Source organism: Salvia miltiorrhiza, chromosome 1, assembly GCF_028751815.1.
Source record: "Salvia miltiorrhiza cultivar Shanhuang (shh) chromosome 1, IMPLAD_Smil_shh, whole genome shotgun sequence".
NCBI classification, from domain to species: domain Eukaryota; kingdom Viridiplantae; phylum Streptophyta; class Magnoliopsida; order Lamiales; family Lamiaceae; genus Salvia; species Salvia miltiorrhiza.
The window spans coordinates 56,791,662-56,806,843 of record NC_080387.1 but is presented as its reverse complement, the minus strand read 5'-3'; the positions used below and the strand labels follow the sequence as shown (position 1 = coordinate 56,806,843).

At 37.7% G+C, this 15,182-nt stretch overlaps 5 protein-coding genes across 5 annotated transcripts; 2 read left to right on the top strand and 3 right to left on the bottom strand.

The window, feature by feature from the left end:
* The first annotated feature begins 589 nt into the window (after positions 1-589).
* Positions 590-4,323, top strand: LOC130996813 (peptidyl-prolyl cis-trans isomerase FKBP16-3, chloroplastic-like). Its single transcript, XM_057922096.1, has 7 exons — positions 590-712; positions 1,284-1,552; positions 2,272-2,355; positions 2,973-3,022; positions 3,329-3,377; positions 3,585-3,659; positions 4,033-4,323. The coding sequence occupies exons 1-7, from the start codon at positions 682-684 to the stop codon at positions 4,150-4,152; spliced, it is 678 nt and encodes a 225-aa protein (XP_057778079.1). The 5' UTR covers positions 590-681; the 3' UTR covers positions 4,153-4,323.
* Positions 4,324-5,154: 831 nt separating this feature from the next.
* On the bottom strand, positions 5,155-5,911 carry LOC131010442 (uncharacterized). The gene is made up of 2 exons (XM_057937969.1): positions 5,410-5,911; positions 5,155-5,237 (listed from the first exon to the last, which is right to left on the bottom strand). The coding sequence occupies exons 1-2, from the start codon at positions 5,909-5,911 to the stop codon at positions 5,155-5,157; spliced, it is 585 nt and encodes a 194-aa protein (XP_057793952.1).
* Positions 5,912-6,985: 1,074 nt separating this feature from the next.
* On the bottom strand, positions 6,986-8,396 carry LOC130996939 (F-box protein At2g02240-like). Its single transcript, XM_057922228.1, has 3 exons — positions 8,322-8,396; positions 8,122-8,207; positions 6,986-7,573 (listed from the first exon to the last, which is right to left on the bottom strand). Exons 1-3 carry the CDS (start codon positions 8,322-8,324, stop codon positions 7,165-7,167), a joined length of 498 nt encoding a protein of 165 aa, XP_057778211.1. The 5' UTR covers positions 8,325-8,396; the 3' UTR covers positions 6,986-7,164.
* Positions 8,397-10,271: 1,875 nt separating this feature from the next.
* LOC131010435 (uncharacterized) lies at positions 10,272-11,261 on the top strand. The gene has a single exon (XM_057937956.1). It carries the CDS (start codon positions 10,272-10,274, stop codon positions 11,259-11,261), a length of 990 nt encoding a protein of 329 aa, XP_057793939.1.
* Positions 11,262-11,405: 144 nt separating this feature from the next.
* Positions 11,406-13,442, bottom strand: LOC130996481 (protein IQ-DOMAIN 33-like). Its single transcript, XM_057921821.1, has 6 exons — positions 13,138-13,442; positions 12,724-13,041; positions 12,434-12,580; positions 12,143-12,256; positions 11,743-12,045; positions 11,406-11,665 (listed from the first exon to the last, which is right to left on the bottom strand). Exons 1-6 carry the CDS (start codon positions 13,198-13,200, stop codon positions 11,549-11,551), a joined length of 1,062 nt encoding a protein of 353 aa, XP_057777804.1. The 5' UTR covers positions 13,201-13,442; the 3' UTR covers positions 11,406-11,548.
* Between the last annotated feature and the right edge of the window lie 1,740 nt (positions 13,443-15,182).

Here is a 15,182-nt window from a genome sequence, read left to right as displayed (position 1 = left end):
CACACACAATTTCACACCTACATACACAAAATATTATATTTTAAATAACTAATTATAAAATATATTATCATAAAAAACAGCTACATTTTCACATATTATAAAAATAATTACATTTTTACATATCACAAGAATAATTACACTTTCAAAATTTCACTAAACTTAGTGATATGTCTTTATTTTTGTGGCACTGTATAATAGTTAGTCCACTATAATATATCATAACTTTATTTAATTAGATTTATGAATGTCACTATGTATCAAAGAATATGTCATATTAAAGCATTTTGTTGCGGTAATATCTACTCCATAGCATATTTTGGCTTATATGTACAATGAACTTTCAAAAAACATTAGAGCTACAGTGCTAACTGCTACACATTGTTTTATGTTGTGTTGCTCATTCTTCACGAATAAATCATCTTCAATAAACTTATTGACTTTTTCTTAAAAAAATGAACTTATTGATTTTTAATTTATGGAAAATGGGCCGCATAATCACAGATTGCAAAATGACGAGGCCCACAAACAGCAGTTAAAGTTTAAACAGAATACCGAGGGTATTATAGTAAATTAATGCAACACCATCTCTGAGAAATCCTAATGTTCGTTATACGTCATCCACATAAAGATGCAAACAACTGATAACAGACTATTCACCACCATTTGCACAAGGAAAACCAAATGGCATCACCATCTTTGTTACTTCCACTCGGTACCTTGATTCCCTTTTGGTTTCTCTAATTCTTAATTATCTTCATTTTCTGCTTCTGCTCTGTCTTGATTGTTTTGGCGCTTTTAAAATACAAGCGTCAATTTTATTTTATTTTATTTTTCTTTTCTTTTTGAAGCTTAATTGACCTGAGTTACTAAGGGAATGATAATGGGTTTAGAAATACTATGCATAAATAATTGATTCTATGGGTTTGGGGGGAATGTAGAAAAGTTGTACAAAAATCATTTTTATATGAGCAATTTGCTGAAGAATTTATTGCATAATTTGAAAAATATTTTATGTCAAGGGTAAATGTGATTGAGGAAATCTCCTTGTGATAGCTTCATATGGATTTTCACGTTCCTTAGGTTAATTAACTAATGTTCCAATATCATTAAGTTTGTGTACTTTACCAGTTTAAATATACTACTGTTTTGGAATATAATTCACATTTCATGGTGAGATACTGGAATCATTTGCCTAATAATGACATCTTTATATGGTGAATGGCTTTTTTTGCTCTAGATGTTATATCTGCATCCTAAAATCTGAGCAATTTTCTTGGGATTAGGTTGTATATTTGGAAAGAGTAATGCCTCCAATCATCAAAGAGCACACAAAATCAGTGCTGGTGCCTTAGCATCAGAACCTAGTTTACAAGTGTCAAACATCAGTGACCGTCGAGATGAGTGTGCTGTCATGAACCGCAGAAACATGATCAATGTCGGAGTCGGGCTTCTAGGACTCCTGAGCGGCACTACTTTGGCCGAAGCAGCTGGATTGCCTCCGGAGGACAAACCAAAGCTATGTGATGGTGCCTGTGAGAAAGAGCTTGAAAATGTATGGTGAGACTACATAGCTCCCTAAACTTTTATTTTTACCTAATGCTCAGGTCTCTAACAATAATTTGCATCAACCATGCCATCTCCTTAGTTCCTAATTAAGATGAAATATTATTAATTTTTTATTCTTTTGTTGTGTATATTCTGCATTTGAGGGATAGTACATTGGAGGCTCTACGTAAAATGTCAGGGTTACTCTGTTGTAAAAATGACTAGAAACTTGTAAATGATAAATAGGATATGGAAAATCTGGATATTTTCATGGTTGTGGTACTGAGTGGTCTGGTCCATAAGCCATTTTCGTTACTGATGGGTACAGTTGGCACCTGTTATTGTGATATTGATCTAGACTTGGATTACAAATTTATCTTGCGACTACTAGCTAATTATGGAACCGAGGCATGGGATTTGGGTACTTATTTCCCATACTGGTGTTCTCATGAATTTAACCCTTAGCACATTATCAACTAGAAAATGACTTAAAGCTTTAATCATCTTCCTTTAGATTGACAGCATTCCATCTGCTTCTATGTTCCTATGATTGCATTAGGAGTGAGCTCTGAGGTTTCTAAGTCTATGAAGACATGTAAAATTTTCATGCTGATGAGTCAATTGAAAGAAATTCACATAATCCTATCTATAGAAGATACACTGAAACTGATGCTAAGCATTCTGGATCCGATGTTGCCTGACTGTAGAACCTTTATATTCTTGAAGGTCCCTATGGTAACTACCGAGTCGGGCTTGCAATACAAGGATATAAAAGTTGGTGGAGGACCTAGTCCTCCTATTGGATTCCAGGTATACACTGAAAAATCTTGCTTATCGTACATGCTAGGTAAGTGGAATTAAGAAACATTGTTGGTAAAGGAATGAAGGCAGTGTTACCTTGTCTGTAACAAACTTATGTTTAACTTTTTATTCCTAGTTTTAATGTTGCCATATGATTTTGCTATATTTTGGTGATAAAATTCTTATATCCTTCAATGAAGTTATTTACTTTTAAATAAATATATATAGAGATCACCGAGCTGCAACTTGAAAAGTACGTCCAAAAACTGCCTTCTGAATTATCCGATGCATGACCAAAAATTGTCAGTTATTCAACAATTACACTATTAATTTATGGTTTTTCTAGTAAAAAATTTCAAAAAAAAGTCATTCTGACAAATGATCTCTATTAGTCTTGAATTATATAGTTACGCTTTGGTTAGTGTTAACAATACCGAATGCCCAGGACCCAAACATTAACAGAGAATAGATTGGTTAATGACAAAAGGAGAAAGGTTAGCAGTAACTCTGACTTTGATATTGTAAGAAGTTAGAATTCCTCACATTTCTCCATTTTTGTTGTATTTTCTTTTCCTCAGTAAATGCAGCGTTCTCTCTCCCTAACATGCTACGTCAAATCTCAACAGGTAGCTGCAAATTATGTTGCCATGGTTCCTTCTGGCCAAATATTTGACAGGTAATGAATATGCCGGCAGATATTGCATATTGCTTGTCTTCCGAAGCTAAAATTCTTGAAAGATCCACGATAGGTCTTTTTTAAGAACTAATGGAAATGATTATAAAAAAAAATATCTAACTGGGGTTTGGAGGGATTTGTAGTAAATCGTTAGCCAGAGTCCACTAAGGGGTCAACATTTATTGATCATGCAATATTCCATAGCTGACCTTATAAATCTGCTTCACATGTGTAATGGTGAAGCATGAAAAACATCTGTAAAGCATTTTCCTAATACATTTTCTTTCTCTCTTTTGATATTCTTAGTTCTCTGGAGAAAGGTCAGGTTTACATTTTCCGGGTCGGCTCTGGTCAGGTGAGACACTAAGAATGTTAGCTATTCGTTCAATTTACTCTCAGAGAGAATCTGATAAGGAAACCGAGTATTCTTGTTCTAGAAAAGTGAACAGGAACCTAAAGCGTAAGCAAAATTTGCACGAGAGATAGGCTCAAACTCTCTGTTATTCATGTACATCCCGTTTGCTTTCTTTATCTGATATTTGAAGTGAAACATCATGTATAGGTGATCAAGGGGTTAGATGAGGGGATCCTCAGCATGAAAGTTGGAGGCAAACGGCGACTCTACATCCCTGGACCAGTAAGAACCTATAAATAGTATCTCTGCTTCAGTATTATGAGCTTTGTGCTCTTTCTTTTCGATGAAACTAACCAGATCAAGATATCTTGCCAAAAAGAAAGCAACTAATTAAGGAATCCCCTCATCACCATAATGCTAAAGGATCTGCCTCATTTCTAGCCAGCAGAGTAATTATCTCCACTCCCTTCATACATAATAAATGGGTACAATTCTGAGTTGTTCGGCTTCTGCTGTCCCAGCCTAAATGAAAGTAACACTGAAAAGAGATCCAGAAGTAGAACCTCATTTCATCATGGACTTTCTCCTAACCATGTTTGAACAAGTTGTGTAAGTTTGTGCTGAAAGCAGCAAGTGCATTGTGTGTTTTGATCAGCTAGCATTCCCCAAAGGACTGGCTTCAGCTCCGGGGAGGCCACGTGTCGCTGCCAACAGCCCGGTGATTTTCGATGTTAGTCTGCTGTTCATTCCAGGGCTGGATGATGAGGAGGAGTAAATCCCAATCAACATTCTCTACTTCCATTGATTTATTCTTTTGGATTCTCGTTCTGTTGCCATGTTAAACTGGATACCTCTTCTGTAAAATCATTGATTGATTGCTACCACCTTGTAAAGATGCTACTACACACGTGCAACTTTAAATCTATTACTTGTAGAAATTCAAACACGCACGTGACTATATATTATATTTAGGGGTGAGTGGTTGGTTCAGTTGAAAGCTGAAGTTGAACTAGCATTTCGGTTTTAGCTGTGCTGAATTACATTTCGCTTTGAAGAAAAAGTCTTCATTTCAACTTTAAACCGACTAGAGATGGCAATGGATCCTGGACCCGGTCCAGATCCGCAGATCCATATTCATTTTTTAGGATCTGGACCTTAGGAAAAATGGACCCAATGGATCTGGACCGGATCTGGGTTATTCCTATAATTTCCGGATCTGGATCTGGAGCAAAAAATCTGAGACCCAGATCCGGTCCAGATCCGGTCCATGGATCCATTTATATATAAAAATATATATAATGTTATTTATTTTTATCTAACTCTAATCTAATATCTATGACTAATCTATATATCTCTTTTCATAAATAATATATAATGCAATTAAAAATAATATTTTAGTTTTCATTATTATTATTATTATTATTATTATTATTATTATTATTATTATTATTATTATTGATAACATTAATTTTCTTTTTTCTATGTAAAATAGAGGACACATTGTTCTACTGTTATTTAGTACTTGATTATTATATTCTTATTGTTATTAAACTTCGATAATATTTTTATAGATATGGTTAATTCATTTATTTTGAATAATTGTTGAAAATCTAGACAATAATTATAATTTTATTTGGGATTAATTTAAGATTTATAAATTTAATTTAGAAGACAAAAAGTATGGATCCGGGTCTGGACCCGAGATCCTGTGGATCTTATATATCTGGACCTGGATCTCATTTTTTTTTGATCCATTGGATCTGGACCGGATCTGGGCCTAAATCAAAAAATTCGGATCTGGATCTGAACCAAGCAAGATCCGGTCCAGATCCGGCCCATTGCCATCCCTAAAACCGACACCTTCATCAATACAGAAAGAAAAGGTATTGAGAATAACACAACATTATTTATTGACAAATGGGAAATTCACTAGTACTATATCGTAATCTCAATCAGTTATTTCAGTTACAGAGATATTTATCTTTTCAAAATAAAATAAAATTACAGGTGATATTTATCTCAACGAATTAACCATCCAAGCCGAGATAAATCAAGGTCACGAGCCCAAGCGCGTACGCCCCAATCGCCGCCACAACGACGTCGTTCCCGGGCCTCACCACCACTCCGAAACCCGCAATTCCGGCCACACCCAGCGGCAGCCTCTTCAAAACCTCCGCCACAGCTTTCGAAACGATGGCGTCGGCGAACACCTCCACCGCGAAGTCTTTAAACTCCGCCTCGTCCAGCGTGATCTCCTCCTCCTGAACCGGGCGGCGGGAGAGGACGGTCTTGAGAGCCCGGTCCACTTGGGCCCGGTCGGGCGGGGTGGGGAGCCACTTGGAGATGAGGGGGACGGAGTCGGATAGGGCGGCGTGGAGGCGCTCGGCGGCGTCGGATAGCTGGTAGGCTCTGACTCCGGCGAAGGCGTGTTGGCTCAGGGAGAGGCAGTCGGCGAAGACGGTGGCGCAGGCGGAGTTGAAGTCGGCTGATTTTTGGAGGGTGTTTTGGACTCGCTTTGAAGCTGAGAGACCCATTGGGGATTTTGTTTTGTTTTGTTTTGTGTTGGGTTGATTTTATTTTTCAGGACATGTCCCAATTCATTTCTGTCGTTTATTTTATTTTACATTATTAAGTTGGATTAATTGTTTTTATTTCAATTAAATTTCAAATGAGTGTTATTCTAAGTTCGATTTCGTTTTTTGATTTTGAACTATTTCGTGAATATAATATAATTATAACAAATATTCCATATAACTCATTATTTACTCAAAATCTCATTGTACTTCATATATAATTATTTTTACCTTATATATTTTTCATACTTTTTGAACAAATATATCATCAATAAAAATTACTTTCTCTCTCCTATTTTATTATTTATTCGTTTTTTAACATTCGTGCTCAAGGCTTGTGGCCTATTTGAATTGGGATGGAGGGAGTTAGCTGCAAATTAAACCTTAATCTTTAAGCAGTTTTGGTAAATTAAACTCATCTTTAATGTTCCATTCTCTACAACCAATACGACGTATTATTTCCATTAATTAGTCGAGGTGGTCTTGGGTACGTTCGGGTTGACTCGTATTTAGATCATAATTCGCATCTTGATCCAAACCCGCATTCAGTTGACTCAAATTGTGTAAATGACATTATTCGGTTATACAAATAAAAAAGAGATAGTCACCACAATAAATTGCTTCAACCGATCTGAATTGATCGTCAATCTCTAGCATTTTCGAACTCTTAAATTCTTGCACGAATTGAACCTTTAAATTTAAATATATTGATGAATTCAATAATTTAGTTTCAAATCCATTATTTGGATATCCTACTATATGCTATCATTTTTATGTTAGATGTTCGGAATCACACAATTCGAACTATTAGAAAGCGATCTAACTCTATTATGTCAACTTTTTATTCAATTACTTGGTTGTTTAATGTTGAATACTCGATTGCGTAATGTTCAACGACGAAATTAACGGCAACCCAAATAATTTGATTTAGAAGTCTTAATCAATCTTGAATTTCGATGAAGGATGAATATTTAAATCTCATACATATCCAGGAAGCGTGAAAAAAATTAGGCTGGATGAATTTGCTTCAGAAATTAAACATAAACCTAGGTGCCTGCGATTAATGAGTTATTTTTCAATGAGAGGTTACAAACAACAAACATGAAAAACTCATGAGCTTTAAGCATTGAAATTTTGCATAATTAATTTGTTGCAAGAATATATGTAATTTATTGCAGACGTGAAAAACACATGCATGCATTATGAGAGATGAATTAGTTAGGTCGAATATCAATGCCCCTAACAAGAAGACCAGTTTTCCAGTTGGGATTATTCTTCTCGATCAAGCGCATCTCCAGCTGGCCATCATCTCCCAGATTGTTGAAGAATTCCCCCAGCTTGATCTCCATCCATCCGTCGCTGCGGCAATGAGGAAATCGACCCCTTTCTTCTGCATCGCACGCTGTCGTGTCGATGAAGACGCCGTAGCCCTCGTCGCCGCTGCCCTCTCTTATCTCTTTCACCAACCTCACCGATGCAGTCGCCTTCTGCATCTCCTTGCACCCTTCTTGCAGCTTGAACACTAGATATGCGCTGTAACTTGTCTTCACCCGCAGACTTCTTACGTCTATTTTTCCGATTATTTCCACCCAGCAGCTTCTTACTAGCTCAGCCACCTCCGAACTGTATGCAATGCAAGCATTCACTCTTAGTTTTACTTTTTTTTTTTTTTTCTTGGGAAAAATATTCCATTTTGAAAAGAGAAACTAGGATTTGGGCATCATGACATTATTGATGCAAATAATATTGAAAAATTACATGTATGTCAATTTGTGAAGTTTCCATAGGGCCAAACATAATGATTGAAGGAACTCATATGTATGATTTAAGCGAGAACTAAAGAAAATTCCCTAGTTAAAAATCTGATCTGGTTTGTCATGTTAATTAAGCCCAATTAGTGATGAGACTCATGCAACCCAATCAAATGAGGCCACAATTAAACCCTAGTACTGTCAATCTGTCATTGATATTTATGCAAATCGAAACCCTAATTAGAAGGGGGCAGACCACAAACACGGTCTTTGATCTTTTCCGAAATTAATTGGTCCTGGATCAAGGTATATTTGTATGGTTTTGTGGGAATTAACAATACGTGGAGAAATAAAAGGAGCTAGCAATCAAGATGAATAGTGCTTGAATTGAATGTAGGGTATAGGAGGAAATTAATTAACCTGCAAGAATCAAGACGAATCCAATTCCAGTACTGTGGATCCTCACTCCATGTTATTGAAAGCTCCCTTGCTGCTATCCAGAAGCTCTGCATAAACATCACTTATAATTTTATTAATTAATTACCAATACAAATACAATCATCCTAGCTTAATCATAATTATAATGTGTGTGTAGAAAGAGAGAGAGCGCAGTTATTTACCATTTTTGTTGTTCCTATCTCAAAAGGTCTCTTAATTTAGTGGGTGTTTTACTGTATAAATTAAACCTGAAATCTGTGTTGGTATATGATATAGGCAGCTAGCTTTCACAGGTATATTTAAGCGAGTGACACCGGTATCATCGGTAGTCGGTACGTGAGGAATCATTTACAAGCCAGTTTTCAGTCTGAGTTTTAAAATATACACCAAAGTATTGTTTTGTAGTAGTAATAATTTTCAGTCACTCAGGGGCGTTTATTTTTTATTTTTTTATAATAGATATAAGATATACAATTGAGTATTTTTATATTTAAGAATGTGTTCTCTTTGATTGTAAATTTATCATGAGATAATGCCCTAGGGATAAACAAAATTTCACCCTTTAAATATCCTTTCTTTTTTTTCCCTCATTTCCTAGTTGACCATTACTCATTCCTTATTTTCACTATAAAGGAGGGATAATATTATCACATCATTTTTGGAGCACAAAATCTTGAGTACACCTGGGTGTACCGTACAACCGGGTTGACCCGTATCCATAATAGTATTATTTATATGGGTTAGGTCAGGATATGGATTCAAATCAGGGTATGGGTCAAAATTTTAGTGAAGGTATAACCAGGTTGTACGGTACACCCGGGTGTACCCAAGATCACCTCTTTTTGGAGGGATAATATTATCCCTCCTTTGTAGTGAAAATGAGGAATGAGTAAGGGTCAAGTAGGAAATGAGGGAAAAAAAGAGAGGAAAGATTTAAAGGGTGAAATTTTGTTTATCCCTCATTTTTCCATGATAAATTTACAACCAAAGATAACGCATTGTTCAAATGACAAAATTGACACAACTAAAAAGACTAGCTCTTTATGGAGAAGTTTTGGGTTCATTGATGTGAATTGTAATTTTTAATTTATCTTAGTATTGGTTTAATTTGTACTAATTTATTTATTGATTATTGTGATTTTTTTTTTGTAATATATTGAAATTATAATATAAACACCAAACCTAAAACTTGTACATTAATAAAGTAATTAATTAATTTATCTTTGGCGCCTCATGATATGAGTATATCTTGATAGTATATTAGCCATTTGCAATTAATATTGGGGCTTGGGGATTGGGCTGCTTTTGATTAGTTTAACCTCATCATTGTCAGTTTGCATTTTTAAGATCATGAACCTCATCTTTTAGGTCATCCCATCCGCATAGCTTTTTAGAAGTTCAATTCAAAATTATCTCTAAATTTTAATATGCACATTGTGGTTCTTATTCAATCCCTCTCTTGCGCGATTTTACAGATTATTGCATAAGAGTAAGATTTATATATTCGATTCGCATCGACCGCAAATTTCTCTCGTTTTTTTTAAAAAGAGATAAACTATCACACCAAGATTATAAGGTTGGGTACTTGGGTTGATTCTACGGAAATTCAATTTGTCGAAATTGAGTTTTTGTTTCTTCAAATCTGAAATTAAGATGACATGAATTAGTTATAATTTGTATCGAACTGCATTTTGCATTGAAAAATATTTAGTTACCTAGGCATCTATTAAAAGAAGAAAGAAGAAAGGTGACGTTTGAACTTAGATCTTTAGCATTAACCTCCTATGATCGTTAGGCCTACACATTATATTCGTTGAAACATTAAGCATTCATATTTTTATCAGTCTTCAAAGGACTGATTTTCTTATCAGTTAATATTGTTCTTGAAATTTGTGGGGAGGGGTTGGGAACAGGGGTCACATCCCTTGGGTGAAGTGGAATGAGCTGTGCTTGGGCAAGAGGGAGGGGGGCTGGGTTTTCGAAATATTGAGTGGGTGAATTCGGCTTTGGTTGTTAAATGGATTTGGAGATATTGGGAAAAGAAAGACTTACTTTGGGCAAGGGTGGTAAGATCCTTGTATGGGGAGATAGAGTGGGAAGGCGGGCGATTTGCACTTAAGGGAAGGAGCGGGATGAAATCCGGATGGTGGGCGAAAGTGATTGAGAAGGGAGGGAGGGGAACGGATGCGTGGTTAAGGGAGAACAGCAGTCGTAGGCTTGGAAACGGGCGGGAGACAAATTTCTGGGACCATCCTTGGGCGGGACCGGAACTCTTAAAACACAAGTTTCCTAGATTCTTTAGGCTTAGTTTGAGGAGGGATGTCAAAGTCGAGGAGTGCGGGAGATGGGAGGAGGGGAGCTGGAAGTGGGAGCTCAAGTGGCGTCGGACGCTTAGGGAGACGGAGATGGAGGCCGTTAATCTCTTAACCTCTTTTATCTCTCCGTTTGTGTTGATTGCAGATTCGGATGACGGATGGTCATGGAGCGCGTCCACAGACGGCAAATTCACCACAAAATTGGCGTATGAGGCTATCAAAACTAGAAGAAGTGAGAACACAGCTCAAAGTACTGAAGCGCTGGCAGCTCAAATTAACGTCTGCCACATTGGCGTGTGGCAGACGTTAGCACCGCAAAAAGCAATGGTCAATGCATGGAGAATCTTGAGGAGGCGCCTCCCGACATGCGATGAATTGAGAAAGCGGAACATCAACCTTGGTGATGGGGAAGTAGTGTGTAAACATTGCTTTTCCCACAATGAATCGATAAATCACGTGTTCACTTTATGCTCAAGAACACAGGAGGTGTGGAATGAAATACAGCTTTGGATTGGAATTCAGACAGCTCGGCCATCAACGCCGGTGGAACATTGGCGAAGCTTCTGCTACTTTTGCAAGAACAAAACCATTGGGAAGCTGCTAACGGCGATCTGGGTCGGATGCTGTTGGTTGTTGTGGCAAAAACGGAACGGTAAGAGGTTCGAGGGCAAAGATTGGGAGGGTAAGGATGTGGTTTTAGAGCTAAAAGCAAGACTTTGGAGTTGGAATAGATGTTTTGGCATTTTGAACAATGAAATGGAGTTTTCTTCATGGAGCTCCAATGATTTAATCTCTCGGATTTTGTAAGATCGGTACCCCTGGTACCATTTTTGAAATGAAAGCTTTTCTTATAAAAAAAAAATATTGTTCTTGAAATTCGATATAGGGCATTTATAAATTAATACTGCACATTATATTCGACTTCTAGTCGATCAATATTATGCACGATCGTTATCAAACAGCAAATTAATATTATTGATCAAAGCGACATAATATACAAGAAATTAAAGGATCGAGATACAATTAACGACACATTATATATGTATACAAATTGATAAACTTGAACTCCATTAATTAATCATTGCAGTACTGCCTCATGCTACTTCAAGAGCAGTGGAATTCTTGGCATCTCTCTTATTAAATCCAGGCTGCTTTTGTCTCTTTCTCTTCTCCTTCTCTTCCTCCACATGCCACATCACTTTCTTCACATCCTGCATAACTAAGAAATAATTATACACAACATAAATATTTACATATATCTTTTTCTTTTTTTCAATCTTAACTTCACCTTGAATTCTTTTGGACTCAAATGGCTTGATGTGGAGCTCTGCCTAGAGAAGCTTCTTTTAGCCAGAGTCCTAGCCTTGTTGGTTGGTTTTGGAATATTCTTGGGGAGTGAGATAGGTAAATTAGAGAATTCAACTAGTGAAGAAACCTCATTAGATCCACAGCTCTCCTTCTCCTCCATTGCTCCCATCAACTTATTCATCTCCGGCTGCCGCGCCGCCATCCATCGCTCCAGCCAGCTCCACCCCATGTTCGCCTCGTCTCCTCCCCCGCCACTGCTCTGCTTCTTCGAGCAGATTCTTAGCTGCACAAGTTGACAAGAGCCCATATGATAATTAGTTCAAGTTTGGTTAATTTCTGATTTATTCAATCAATTAATTTTTCCATTTTTTTTGTGTAACCTGTTGTGAGAAAGCGTAGGCGAGAGCCCTCTCGCGCCTAGTTGCTGCTTCCAGCCTGTTCTGCATTCTCATCTTCGATATCACACTGCTCACAGTGCTATCATCCCAATCTTCCTATTCAATATGTTGAATAAAATTTAAATCAATCGACTGAAAATATAATTAATAATATTGCTTTGCATTAATTTGTCGACTTGTATATGAACACTTACATAATCCTTATTAATTAGAGTTGAATTCTTAATATAAATAACCGCCTAATCTCATCGTATATTCCGAAAAATATGTTACCTGGATTTTGAGCACTTGAGCTCCGGTCCGACGACGTATGGCGCGGCGCACGTCGTCGCTCGAGTAAGAATGCCCAGTTTGGACTTCCACCGATGTGCCTATAGACTCGTCACGTGCAGGTTTCTCCTCGTCACGTGCCCGCCTCGCCTGAGGTTTTCAACCACTTACTAGTAACTAATCGCAACCCAACAAATTAATGTAGAAAAAAAATTGCACGCCTAATTTATCATCACTTCTCCAAGAGCCATGCATATAAATATATATTGAGAGATAGACATAATCATATTGACCATAAAGTTTCTAAATGCTGACTGAATGATCAACGCAGCATCTTCTTGCCGGAAGAGTTTGTAGGTTGAGTTTCGCTTCTCATCTCTCGAGTTGGGCTCCGCCGGCGACGGCTGGTCGACGGTGGCCTCGGAGCTGTCCTCCGCCGCAGAAGCATCTCGGCTCCCCGTACTTTTATCTGTTGCGACGTTGCTTCTAAAAGAAGCAAACTCCGCCTCGGTCGCCACCGTGACCGAGGCCGAGTCGTCGGCGGCGAGAAGCGAGCTGTGCTCGTCGCCGCACAAGTACGACCGCACTGAGCTACTCCATTTCCTTTTTTCCTAAAATGTAATTAGCATATATGTTGAATATCATAATTCTCAACGAATTTGGAAAAGATAAATGAAATGAAATCGAATACTAGTACTATTACTTACATGCCTCGGGATGGAGTGGCTTTTGGAGAAGACGCTTCTAACAAGCTCGCCAGTTATGCCCATCTCAGCCCAAACAATCCCAAGAAAGTTTTGAAGAAATTTTGTGGTTATGTCTACGAGAAAAGGCAGCTATATGAATTTAATAGGTGATGGGATTATATCCCATCTGGAAAGAATGGAATCTTGAATAAAATAGAGTGGAACATATAGTACTAGCTACTGCATGTACAGTGTTTTTGTGATTAATTAAGTAATTTTTGTTGGGATTGTGGATTAGTTAGTGTTTGATTTGGATTAGATGTATAGGTGCAAGTAGTGTGAAAAGGTGAGATCGAGGGTGGTACATGTGCACAACTTTGGAGCTGGAATTTGGAAAAGCAAACGTGACATAATTGTAAAGAGGGGAGGTGAATTGAGGGGTGCATAATTTAGTTTTCTTTTGTAGATGGCTTTATTCACATGGGCTGCAGTATAATATGTCTGCCAAAGTTTGCTTGCAAGTGGGGCTAAACCCTTTACTTTTTTTCTGAGTTAGATGGCTTTTACTCCCAATTCAGCCATTCATGATGATGCTAAAACAGAGAATGGCATTTCAATTGAGGATTAATGCTACGTTGCTTGGATGCTGGTTAATCTTGAGATTCATCCTTTCAGATCGAGTCACATTCGATCAACCTTAATTTGGGAGTATTTTGATGTTGAAAAACGGATGTGTAGATGCAATTTATTTCCGTCGTTATTTCATTCACAAGCCGTCTCTAATTTAACTACCAAATTGAACCATGCACTATTTTGCATATTTTTGTCCGCATGTTTTTGTAGTGTTACCAACGGTCATATCACATCTGATCCCCCAACCCAACATCAAGATCAAATGGAGAAATTAAAGCTAATGATGGTACAACAAATCAATCTCATTCATAGTTGGGACCTCCTTCCCCCACAACCACAACCCAACATCAAGGTAAAATGGACATTGTTCTTTTTTTTTCAAGTTCATGGTAGCCCATTGCTAGCCTACAAATTACACAAACGGATAAAGCACACTCAATCGCTTCTTTCGGTGCAATTGCATTGCAAATCATGGGCGAATTTAGAATTTGTTGATAGGAAGACTGAATTTGTTGAAGTATGAAATCTGAAGGTATTGCACGGAGTTCTGACATGCTCATTGGAGGAGTAAATCACACTTGAGAAATTAAGTGTGACAAACTCAGACGTCCATCGAGTAAGCCGATGTGGGGAGGGAGGCCTCGAGTAATACTCGTTCTTTCGAGTAAAACGCGTTCTCTGAAATTAAAGGTGAGTGCAATGCAAGCGCCTATTAAAAAAAAGTTTGATTTTTTCAAATTCCATTCGACCGTTACCTATTTTATTTAATTTTTCTTTTTCTTTCTTTTTCTTATTCAACTGTTTGTTTGTTTGTTTTTTTTCTCCCATTTGACCGTTGCCAATTTTTTATTTATTTATTAATTTTATTCTTTTTATACCCTCTCTTCCTCCACCAAAATTCACAATTCTCTTCATCATCTCCCTCTCAAATTCTTTCAATTCTCTTCATCATCCTCTCTTTCAAACTTTTCCAAAATGGATCCGAATAATCCCGACTACTACTCTTCAAATTAGATTCCCGATCTTTGTACATCGAGGAAGACATGCATTCCTCCAAGTGGACAAAGACTAGTGAGAGTGGCGGCTTCACCACCTCAGCGTAGAGTGAGGAAATCACGTCTTCCCGCCCTATTGGAAACAAAGCGATTCTAGCTCGGCAAATGGATCACTACAAAAAAACCGGCAATTACCGGCGGCGTTTGCCGTCGGTAATGGCGAGGCGGCCGCCGGAAATTAAACTACCGGCGGCGTCTCGCCGCCGGTAATTTTCTCGTCGGTAACACAATTACCGGCGGCAAAACACGCCACCGGTAATTAACGGCGGTAGGTCCCGCCGTTATATTTCCTCGGCGAACGCCGGAGATATGCCGGCGCATTACCGGCGGCGACTTTGCCGCCAGTAGTATTCACCGGACGGCGGCGGTGAATATCAC

Bases quoted from the DNA above. Each gene is read 5' to 3' on its own strand.
- LOC131010442 (XM_057937969.1), bottom strand. From the start codon at position 5,911: ATGGGTCTCTCAGCTTCAAAGCGAGTCCAAAACACCCTCCAAAAATCA. The intron at 5,238-5,409 runs GTTAATTCGTTG...GTATTGATGAAG, and splicing joins GATTTATCTCGGCTTGGATG to GTGTCGGTTTTAGGGATGGC.
- LOC130996481 (XM_057921821.1), bottom strand. From the start codon at position 13,200: ATGGGCATAACTGGCGAGCTTGTTAGAAGCGTCTTCTCCAAAAGCCAC. The intron at 13,042-13,137 runs GTAAGTAATAGT...ATTACATTTTAG, and splicing joins GCCACTCCATCCCGAGGCAT to GAAAAAAGGAAATGGAGTAG. The intron at 12,257-12,433 runs GTAACATATTTT...CATATTGAATAG, and splicing joins CTCAAGTGCTCAAAATCCAG to GAAGATTGGGATGATAGCAC.
- LOC130996813 (XM_057922096.1), top strand. From the start codon at position 682: ATGGCATCACCATCTTTGTTACTTCCACTCG. The intron at 3,378-3,584 runs GTGAGACACTAA...CATCATGTATAG, and splicing joins TCCGGGTCGGCTCTGGTCAG to GTGATCAAGGGGTTAGATGA. The intron at 3,660-4,032 runs GTAAGAACCTAT...TGTTTTGATCAG, and splicing joins GACTCTACATCCCTGGACCA to CTAGCATTCCCCAAAGGACT.
- LOC130996939 (XM_057922228.1), bottom strand. The intron at 7,574-8,121 runs GTTAATTAATTT...CATTGCATACAG, and splicing joins ATTCGTCTTGATTCTTGCAG to TTCGGAGGTGGCTGAGCTAG.
- LOC131010435 (XM_057937956.1), top strand. From the start codon at position 10,272: ATGAAATCCGGATGGTGGGCGAAAGTGATTGAGAAGGGAGGGAGGGGA.